General features: G+C 42.8%; 1 protein-coding gene across 1 annotated transcript in view; it reads right to left on the bottom strand.

Moving 5' to 3' along the window:
• The window catches only part of SORCS3 (sortilin-related VPS10 domain containing receptor 3), an 863,487-nt gene that overhangs the window by 611,330 nt on the left and 240,528 nt on the right, over positions 1 to 11,629 (bottom strand). Inside the window, exon 2 of the mRNA XM_006831323.1 lies at positions 1,102 to 1,169. Within this exon, the coding sequence (XP_006831386.1) occupies positions 1,102 to 1,169 (68 nt within the window). The remainder of the gene's footprint in view (positions 1 to 1,101; positions 1,170 to 11,629) is intronic.

The following is an 11,629-nucleotide window of genomic DNA, read 5'->3' as shown; positions in this document are numbered from 1 at the left end:
CTTTGAATATTTCTATATCTGGGTTGAGGTCTGAGTAATATTGTCATGTATGTTAATCTTTAGATTAACTTTAGAAATTCTTTTAGTTTCTGTTTATCTGTGAATGTCTTGCTTTTGCCACATATTTGGTGCACAGGTTTGCTGAGTAGTATATGATGATTCTTGATTGGCAGTTTTTTCTGTCAGAGTTTTATATATGTCATGTTACGTTTTCTTGCCTGGATGATTTCTGCTGACAAATCAGGGCTTAGTTCTCCTTTGTAGATAACTTTTTGGTTTTTGTGAGTTGCTATCAGTATTATTTCCTGTCTTTGACTTTGAACAGTTGGATTATTATATGCTTTTGTTATTTTCTTTTAGGGGCTCTCCTGTTTGGGTTTGTCCAACTTTTTGAACGCTTAGCTTCTTGTTTTTCATAATGTTAGGAAAGTTTTCTTCCAAAAAGACCCTTAGACAGTTTTCTGTATGTTTCTTTTTTGTCTCTTTCTGTTCTGGAATTCTAAATGCATGTAAATTATTCCTTTTGATAGTGTCCAATGTAATCCTTAGGCTTCCTTCAGATTTTTTTTTTTTGCTATTTTTTCTGATTATTCCTCTAGCAGATGAATATTTATAAATTTGTCTTTATAACCATTAATAATAAAATATTGTTTTTAACATTGCTTTATGGATTAAGGGGTCCAGGGCCTAAGAGCATCATTGTGCTGCCCTGATGCCCACTTGTATCTCTTCCCATAATCACTGCTGTGGATGGACACATTTCAGAGATGTATGAAAACCGTCCCACTCAAGGAAGGACTGACTCCCTCCTACCTCATCAGTGTCTCTCGTAACCAGATACTATGTTTTCAAGTGGAAGGAGACACTGTAAGAATGCAGAAACAACAAAAGAGCCAAGAAGGATGGTTTCTAGGTCCTACATGAGAGGTAAGCAGAGCACTAATGGATTTCACAGGCAGGGGCCATGGGTTCCATCAGGGCAGTATGGATGGCTTCCAGGAGGAGGAAGATCCTCTGCTCCTTCCAAAAGGTGCTTCCCAATGTGCACTGTTCATATGTGCTGAGCCACAGTAGCTCCTTAAGAAGCTGTAATCCGCTTACCTCCACAGTGAACTCTCAGTGACGCTCCCCAGGTTGAAGTCATAGAGCTTCGTCAGGATTAATATGACCTGCAGATGGGACAGGGATGGGGGTGGGAGAGGAACAGAATAGAGAAAAAGAAAGCTGACTTTAATGTGTATAAATATACCTGACCAAAACCTAAAGTGACAAAACCCAAACCCCACTGCAGATTCGGACTCATAGCAAAGCTCTGAGTAGCACTGTCCTCATGGGGCTTCCAAGGCTGTGAATCTTTGCAGATCATCTGCCACACCTTTTCTCCTGAAGAGAAGCTGGTGGGTTGGAACCGCCAACCTTTCGGTTAGCAGTTAAGCACTTAGCCACTTCCACCACCAGGGCTCCTTGTTACATTATGCCAAAAAATAAAAACCCACTGCCACCAGCTGATTCCAACTCCTGGTGACCCTACAGAACAGACAAGAACTGCTCTCTAGAGTTTCTGTGGCTGTCAATCTTTACAGGAGCAGAGAGGCTCAGCTCTCTCCAGCAAAGGAGTAGCTGGGTTTGCATTGTTGACTCTGTGGTTAGCAGTGCAACATTTAGCCCTCTGTACCACCAACACTCCTTGTTACAACATACAGTGCATCTCAAATCACCCAGCGGAGGGCTTAGTGTTCATCTGTTAAGATGAGTAGTATTATAGGATCAAGCAAAGGGGGCAGAGGGATCATAAAATTAATGCATCCCTGTAGCTGACAGCATTTATTTTAGTCCTGAGAATGCTTTGCATTTGAAATAAAATGTGCCAGCAGGAATTAATTGGGCACCCACAGTTGTTTCTCCATATCTGTCATATCTGTCATCCTTCAAGGTCAGGCAGAGGTCAGCAGTCATTGTTCACCAGCAAGACCACCTGGAGGGTGCTGGGTGGTGTTAACCGAAAAGCTGGAGGTCCAAGTCTGCCTAGAAGTGCATTGAATGAAAGATCTGGAGATCTACTTCCGAAAAATCAGCCACTGAGAATTCTATGGGGCGGTTCTACTTCCACACACAGGAGGTCGGCATGACTGTGAATGGATACCACAACAACTGGAGGGGAAAGTGGGGTGCACCTAGAAATCAGACTGTGCTTACTGTGGACATGGAGATGACTCTGACGTACAGAACTGGTCCTAAAAGGACAAAAAAGAACTAGGCTAGATTCCTTCTGTCTACACAAGGGCTTAAAAGAGGTGTTGTATTGCCCTGTTGTTGTTAAGTACTGTCAAGTCGATTCCGACCCATAGCGACCCTGTAGAGGGTTTCCAAGGAGCAGCTGGTGAGCTTGAACCACTGACCTTGCAGTTCAAACGACTTTGCAGTCTGACGCATTAGCCCACAGCATCACACCAGGACTCCCAGTAGGGTCTTAAACCTGTTGCCTTCAATTCATGGCAATCCCATATGTTACAGAGTAGAGCTGTGTTCTAGGGTGTAGGATATTCTTGGCTTTATGGAGTCCTGGTGTGGAGCTGTAGGATAAGCACTGGGCTGCTAACCTTAAAGTCAGCAGTTCAAACCCACTAGCCACCACCTAAAAACCCTCTAAAGGGTCACTTTGAGTCGGAACTCACTCCACAGCACTTCACAGGCCTTTGTTCTACAGTGGCACTGGGTGTGTTCAAACCATCAATTTTGACATGGTGGCCAAGAGAAAAGCACTCTTGGACACCCTTAGCAGTTACCAACACTTCAGTGGCAGGTTCAGTCCCAGCATCCTCTGATGACGTCATACCCCAACATGGAGTAAGCAGGTTGCAATTGTTATCAGGTGCTAGCTACCATGCTGGCTCCAACTCATGGTGATCCTGTGTTCAGGAGAACAAAACACTGCCTGGTACTATGCCATCCTCACAATTCTGCTGTGGAATAAGCAAGCTATTGGACCCCAGCTGATCCTGGACTACTTTCCTAACTCCAGCGAAGTTGAGAAACAGAAGCTGTGCATGTCACACAATTATAAAACCTATTGTCGTCAAGTGGATTCCAACTCATGCTAACCCCATGTTGTTGTTAAGTACCATGGAGTCGGTTCCGACTCATAGTGACCCTGTACAGGGTTTCCGAGGCTGTAAATCTTTACGGGAGCAGAAAGCCTCATCTTTCTCCCGTGGAGCGGCTGGTAGTTTCGAACTGCTGACCTTGAGGTTAGCAGCCCAATTCGTAACCACTATGCTACTAGAGCTCCCAGTAACCCCATAGGACATAGTAAAACTGCCACATAGATTCTGAGACTGTCATCTTCCAAATAGCAGATTGTCACTTCTTTGTTCTGTGGAGCAGTGGGTGGGTTTGAACCACCAATCATTTGGTTAGCATCTGAGTGTTTTAACCACTGTGTCACAGGGCTCCTTCAGAGCCAGGCTATTGTTTAGTTCTGACTCATAGTGACCCTGTATAGTGTTGCTGAGGAGCAGCTGGTAGGTTTGAACAGCTGACCTGGTGGTTAGCAAGCAGTCCGGTGCTTACCTTATAGCACCACGCCAGGACTGCCTATAGTTGGATAAACAGCAGAGGCCTGGTATGACGCTGCAGGAAAATGCATTGGGCAGCAGTGTTGATTTAAACCACAAGGTAGGCAGTTTAAACCCACCAGTTACTCCTTGGACTCCCCATATAGGTCACTATGTGTCAAAACTGACTCAACAGCGCTTAACAACAACAATAGCCAGCTGGGGACTTGGATATCAGACATTGCTCGGTGTAACCCTGGACAGTGAATTGAACACAACACATCTGTACAAGGGCACTAAGCACATACATCAGTATTGATTTTAATCAAAACGCAGGTGCCTAGTATACAGCGCCTGCCTGCACACGTGACAACCCTGTCACACGTGATTGTGTCTATCTAAATTTAATGCACAACTAATTTTACTTTTCTCAGCTTCTGCCCATTCCACAATTTAACTTTATCCAGTTCATTTTCACAGTAGCCATTAAACTCTTTCTGAGATAATGAATTTCTGCTACTAAGATGGGACTTTTCCTTTCTAGGTATCCATTTAAGATTAAAGAAAAATAATCAGCCATTATATTGAACATTTTTATGGCACTTAACTGACAAGAAAACATTCACTTGGAGATTTATTCTCATCCGATACCCCATGGGGTCAGTTAGCACTGTTTCCATTTCTTTTATGTAAACTAAAAGAAAAAAAATTAGAGGCAAGGGATGTGACCCATTATAAGTCAAAGAGAGTTCATGGCAAAGATGCCTGGGGGGTAGTTAAGTTGGCCTGAACAGTCAACTTCTCTGTGGAGTCCTATAAAGGAATTGGTGGGTTGGAAGAAACTGTCAAGAAAAACTTCAACAGCATGGCCCCATAATTTAAGAAGAATCTATCAAGCTACCTGTCCTCTAATGCAGTACAACAGCAAGGATGTGTAACGAATTGTTCTCCACAAAAACTCCGTGTCCTTGACTCTCCCATACATGGCTCATTTCCTCATTTGTTAAATGGAGCTAATGAAGGCAATGGCCCTGATGTGGCACTGTACGACAAGCACTGGATTGGTAACTGCAAGGTCAGCAGTTCAGACCCACCCATGGCTCTTGGAAACCCTATACAGAGTCACTATGAGTCGAAACTGACTTGACAGCACTTAACTACAGCAAATAAAGGCAAGGAATTTATCTACATCTTCCCCAACTAAATGTGGAACCATGTGCCAGATACGTTTGTTGGCTGAATAAAGGCACACCGTACACACACACACACAAAGAAAGCAGAGTTCTTCTTTCCTTCATTGTACCTACCATCAGCTACAATGTCAATCTTCACTGTCACCACGTGAGCACAGGGGACACAGAGCTGAAACTAGGATCTTGAATGAAGGGGTCAGACAACTTCATTTCCCCTCAACATCAAGGCTCCAGGGATATTGAGTCTTCTCCCAAACGTGCAGAGCCCATACCAAAAGGAAGAACAGATGTTGGGGGCAAGAGTTCTACTTAGTTAATATAGCTCTAACAACTGGGTCTGAGAAACTCTTCCAAGGACCCAGAACTACTTTCATTCTATCAATCTCCTGCTGTCCCTCCATCTCCTTCCTGTACTGGTGACTATGACATTCTGGCCACTGGGATACTCCCTGGGGATACAGAGATAAAAGATCCAGCTCTGCCTTCTAGAAACTCACATTTTACTAAGAACAAACACAGAGCACAGGTAAAGAGCAGGCTGTGTGCCGATGTGCCGTGGGCTGGTGTATTCTGGCAGAGGATACAGAGGGCAGAATGAACATGTGGAGGCACTCAATCCAGAGAGTAGGGAGAGAAATCAGGGGAGTCTTCCTAGCGGTGAACCAACCTTATCCCAAACTAATACCTAATAAAAGTAGAAACTAAGTAACGGAGGAGTGCCTTATAAAGAAGCAGCGCCATGAGCCAATATACATCTCTTCTGGAGATAAACACTAAAACGCATGTCATTAGACTTTCCTGAGTTTTTCCTTCCTCTGTCTGGTCACTACAAGACTGCACCTTTCAAATCTCCAACTGCAGGAACAGAAACAACAGAGGCCCCCAATTGCTGTACTATGAAATCCACTGCTGCCTTCGTGCCAAGCCCATGTCTCCCAGGAGCTGTTATGGGTTTAGAGTTCCCTGGAAGCCTGGCTGAACTTTCCATAGAACTTCACTGCAATCTTAGACATTTCCACCCAACTTCCTTCTGTCTCTGTCTTCTCCACTTGGGACCAGATCCACACCTCTATCTAATAGCTCTCCCAACCTCCCCTGGCCCCAGCCCCATTTTCTCAAGCAAGTGATTCTTCTAATGAGTTTCTTGCACAACGAATCCCATCTTGGTATTTGCTTCCTGGAGGACTCAAACGAATAAACCCTTACACACACGAAAAACAATATATCTGCCTTTATGGCAGATGGTTCCAATTTTATTTGCAATTAATGCAAGTTCTTACCAGAATCCTTTATTTGCTCCCTCTGCCTAACGTTGACATTCACTCTTCACCCTGGTACTCAGTTCCCACGCCCTCTCCAACTATTTACTCCCCAGTTTACCGCTGTCCTCTGCCTTAACCATCCAAACTTCTCAGCTCCTCCAAGTAAGTCACGCCCACATCTCACCTTTCTTTCTTTTCTTTTTCTATTTTATCGCTGGTGTGGTACTGAAGGACCAGCACTGGACTGCCAACCACAAGGTCAGCAGTTCAAACCCACCAGCTGCTCTTTAGAAACTGTTAATGCATGGTCGCTATGAGTCGGGACCAACTGAAAGGCACTTAGCCACAACAACATTGTATTATCACTAAGGAGCTTTGCCAAGAGGCTGGTGGGTCAAACACACTCATGGTTCCAATACGGGAAAGACCTGGTGATCTGTGCCCATAGAGTTTTCAGTGTAGGAAACTATGGGGCAGGTCTACTTTGCCCTAGAGGTTTGCTGAGTCAGCACTGACTTGTGAGCACAGAACAACACTGTAGCTCTTCTCGTGCCCAATAATTTCATTACCACCTGGATTTCCTGCTTGCTGTTGGAGACACAGCCCTCTTCTGATTACTCCAGTCTCCAAGCTCTAACTCCTCTTAAGTCCTCTCTTGCATAACACAGCGTCACTCAATTCACCAGCCCCTGGAGAAGGACATCATGCTTGGTAAAGTAGAGGATCAGCGAAAAAGAGAAAGACCCTCAGCAAGATGGAGTGACATAGTGTTTGCAACAATGGGCTCAAATATAGGGACGATTATGATGACAGCACAGGACAAGGAAGTGATTCATTGTGACGATACACGTCAGCACCTACCAATAGCAACAATGATACGCCATTTGGACTGTTTCTTGGTAGTTATAAGAGTTGTCTTTTTGTTTTGTTTTGTTTTATTGTGAATTATGTGATAGTTTACATGGGAGAACATTCGTTTTACATTCATCCTATCGTATATCATTTCATCGCCATGTTTACAATCCCCTCCATGCATCTTTGACCAACCAAAGGGTATATACTACAAGCCTGCCCCCCGAATGTCAGCACACAGCCCTTCTCCCTCTCTGGATCTAAAGTCCCAGCCACTCCATCTCTCCACGTCATCATCTCTGCCTCCATCTCAGGCATCAGTGCTTCTCTGGGTAGGGTCCCAGTCTCTGCTCTTCTCCATTGATGGTCCCAGGGACCTCTGCTCCTAGACTGCAAAGTCAATTACTCCCCTCCTTGCTGCAAAATGTCTACCTTTACATTTGAAACCCTCACAAGCAGTCCTGATAACAATTATTCACTATTGTATCACAAGAGATCTATCCACATTTCCTTTCATCAGACCTGCCTAGACAGATTGGATACTAAGGAGTTGTCTTCTTGAGGTGTAATTATTTCATACTCATCTATCTCCCTGAGACAGGGCTTAGCATGTCAAATGAAGGTTAAAAAAAATTTTTTTTCAAATCAATGAAGATACTACTGTTTGTTGGAAACCCACCATTTCACAAGGTGGTGGTATCAACTTATAGGTGAGAAAACTGAAGCTCTAAGGAACAGCATGACCCAGGTTCAAGTTCCAGCTCTATGTTGCTCTGACCAAGTGCCCAGGGCAGTGCTCTTCCTAGTGATGATCAAACAATCATAGAAAGTCTATTGAAGGCAGGTTCCTTGACCCCACCCCAGCAAGTCTAACTCAGTAGGCCCTAAGATGGGTCTGGAAATCTTCCTGTGGTGAGCAGAGGGCCACACTTCCAGAAAGACTTTCTTTCCCAGGCCATGATCCCACTCAATTTCTGTGCTGTGATGGTACCATCCCTTCCACATTAAGTGGTCCTCAGCCAGGAACACATCTCTTCCTTTAAAGTGGGTTTAACCTTACAAACAGAGTATAAGGAGGACGCCTCGGCAAAGACACACCAACGTTCTCTAGAGGAAAGGTCAAAAAGCTGAGCATCAAAAGGCTGGAAGTCTGCCTTCCCTTAGAGCCAACCACAGAGGACATTAATAGAGCTCTGAAGAGATGAAAATGTAACCTTTAGGCTTCATATACTTTGTACCAAGCAAGCAAAACTAAGAAAGGAAGACGCCTACCCATCCCTGGCTTCTCTTACAGACACTCACCAGAGAGAAACTTCCAAAGGCCAGAAGGAATTTCCAGGGAAAACAAAGCAGAGGCAGTAAATCCACCTAACATGTCCTAGGCTGCCAGCAAGTACGGAGATCAGAAAGATGTGATGGGACTGCTCCCTAGGACACATAGGTGGGTGAATGCCGCAGGTAGAAGGGTGGAAGAGTTAGTCCCGAACCCATAGCACAGTCGGCCTCAACTTTCTCCTCCAGCTTCCCACCAGCACAGGCCAGCAGAGGAAATTCAAGGAAGGAAATGCAGGCTGCAAACATGAAAGGAATCCCTACTGTGTGCAAAATACCACAATGGGTGCTTCTCAGTCTTAACAACAAATTTTTGAGGCAGAGCAGGTGTTACAGAATATTCCCAATTTAGCAGTGTAGGAAACCAAGGCCCAAGAGTTAAACACATAGCTCTCAAAGTACACAACTAGCACTAACCAGAGGCAGGATTCCCACCCAGGTAGATATGATTCAGCCATGCTTGCTGTGCTCCACTGCATTGTTCCTCAGTTTAGCACATGCTTACACAGGCCTCCTGGGCCAAGGCACACACCAGCCCTCATTCATGAATGCCATAAATGTTTGCTGAGCATCTAGTGCATAGATCACAAAGCACCTGCTACACTCTGGGAGTCAGGGAGCAATCCAGAGCTCAAGAGTCACAGGTAAAGATAACACATTGCTTCCTTCATTCTTGGCAAAGGAAATAGAAAACAGAGCTGTAGAACCAGAAAACGGCTAAATTGTTGGGAGACCCAGGTGTATCAAATAAACTTTGTCAAATAATTATGCTTTTTATCGAACCAGCTACAGTCCTGGTGGGTGACGGGATAGGAGTAAGACATCAGAGAAATGAAAATAACGGAACAGAATCATTCATGAGTAAGTAACACGTCTCTCTGATTACAGGCAGCATACACACAAGAAATAGAGAAGCCCTTGAATACATATGTGTAGACATCACCACTCATCTGTCATACTGTGACGGCTTGCGTGTTGCTGTGATTCTGGAAGCTATGTCACAGGTATGTTAAATACCAGCAAGGTCAACCACTATGGACATGTTTCTGCTGAGATTCCAGATGAAGATAGACTAGAAAGTTTACTTCTGATTATTTAGTCACTGAAAACCTTATGACTAACAGTGGAACACTTTCAGAACCAGAATATTGAATACTGAAACATGATGAAGAGCACCAGAATATTGTCAGATATAGTGTAGGAAGATGAGCCCCTCAGGTTCGATGGCACTCAAAATACGACTGGGGAAAAGCTGTTTCCTCAAAGTAGAGTTGACCATGATGATGTGGAATAAAGCTTTCAGGACCTTCACTTGTTAATGGAGTACAACTCAGAATACAGAGAAACATCTGTAAACATCCATTAATAATTGGAACATGGGATGGAATACATAAACATCAATATGCTAGGCATTAATGAGCAGACGTGGACTGATATGGGTCATTTTTAATCTGGAAATCACATGGTTTACTATGCCCTTAATGACAAATGAAGGAGGAATGGAATCACATTCATTGTCAAAAAGAACATATAAAGATCTGTCTTGAAGTACACTGCTGTCTATGATAGGATAATATCCATATGCTTACAAGAAAGATCAGTTAATACAACTATTATTCAAACTTATGCATCAAGTACTAAAGCCAGTGATGATGAAATTGAAGAATTCTACCAACATCTTTAGTCTGATAATTGGAATGCAAATGTCGGAAGAATCAATAGTTGGAAAATATGGCCTTGGTGATAGAAACAATGCTGGAGCTAACATGACAGAATTTTGCAAGATCAATGACCTCTTCGTTGCAAATACCTTTTTTAAACAACATGAAAAGCAACTATACACAAGGACCTCACCAGATAGAATACATAGAAATCAAACTGATTGCAACTGTGGAAAGAGATGATGGAAAAGCTCCATATCATCAACCAGAACAAGACCAGGGGCAGACTGTGAAACAGACTATCAACTGATCACATGCAAATTCAGGCTGAAGCTGAAGAAAATTAAGACAAGGCTACAAGAGCCAAAATATGACCTGGAACATGTCCCACTTGAATTTAAAGATCATCTGAAGAGCAGATTTGATGCATTAGAAACTAAAAGACCAAAGACCAGAAGAACTATGTGATGTCAACAAGAACATCATATAGAAAGAAAGCAAAAGATCATTAAGAAGACAAGAAAGAAGGAAAAGACCAAAATGGATGTCACAAGAGATTCTGAAACTTGCTCTCCAGAGTAAAGATGCTAAAGCAAGTGGAAGAAAGGAGGAGACAAAAGAGATGAACAGAAAATTTCAAAGGGCAGTTCAAAAAGACAAAGTCAAATACTATAATGAAATGTGCAAAGACCTGGAGTTAGAAAACCAAAAGTGAAGAATATACTCAGCATTCCTAAAACTGAGGACATTGAAGAAAAAATTCAAGCCTTGACTTGTGGTATTGAAGGATTTTATGAGTAAAATATTGACTGATGCATCTAAAGAAGATGGAAGGAATACACAAAGTCACTGTACTAAAGAGAAATGGTTGATGTTCAACCGTTTCAAGAGGTAGCACATGGTCAAGAGCCAATGATACTGAAGGAAGAATTCCAAGGTACCTTGAAAGTATTGGCAAAGAACAAGGCACCCAGAATTGAAAGAATACAAATTGAAATTTTTTAACAAACTGATGAAGCACTGGAGGCACTCATTGGTGCCAAGAAATTTGGAAGACAACTACCTGGCTAACTGACTACAAGAGATCCATACTTGTGCCCATTCTAAAGAGATGTGACTGTACGGAATGCAAAAATCATTGGACAATATCATTATATCGCATGCAAGTAAAATTTTACTAAATACAAAAACAGCTGCAACCATACATTGACAGAATTTCCAAAGGTTCAAGCCAGCTGACGTTAAATGGATCTTGGCTGAAAGCAGAGAATACCAGAAAGATGTTAACCTGTGCTTTATTGACTATGCAAACTTTTTCGATTGTGTGGATCATGACAAGCTATGGAAAACACTGTGGAGAATGACTATTCCAGAACTCTTAATTGTGCTCATGAGGAACCAAGAGGCCATTGTTCGAACAGAGTCAGGGAAAACCGACAGGTTTTTTTAAATTGGGTAAGGTGTGTGCCAGGGTTATATTCTTTCACCATATTTATTCAATTTCTATGCTGAGCATATAATCCAAGAAGCTGGATTATATGACAAAAAACATTTTATCAGGATTGGAAGAAGAGTCATTAACAACCTGCAATATGCAGATGATACAACCTTGTTTACTGAAAGTGAAGAGGATTTAAAATATTGATGAAGATCAAAGACCACAACCTATGTAGTGTACCTCAATAAAAAGAAAACAAAAATCCTCACCACTGGATCAATAAACGACATCTATATAAATGGAGTCCTGGTGTGGCGCTGTGAGTTAATGTGCCAGA

This window comes from Chrysochloris asiatica, unplaced genomic scaffold (genome assembly GCF_000296735.1).
Source record: "Chrysochloris asiatica unplaced genomic scaffold, ChrAsi1.0 scaffold00003, whole genome shotgun sequence".
NCBI lineage: Eukaryota > Metazoa > Chordata > Mammalia > Afrosoricida > Chrysochloridae > Chrysochloris > Chrysochloris asiatica.
Note: the sequence above shows the minus strand (reverse complement) of the source record. Positions and strands in the feature narration are given on the sequence as shown.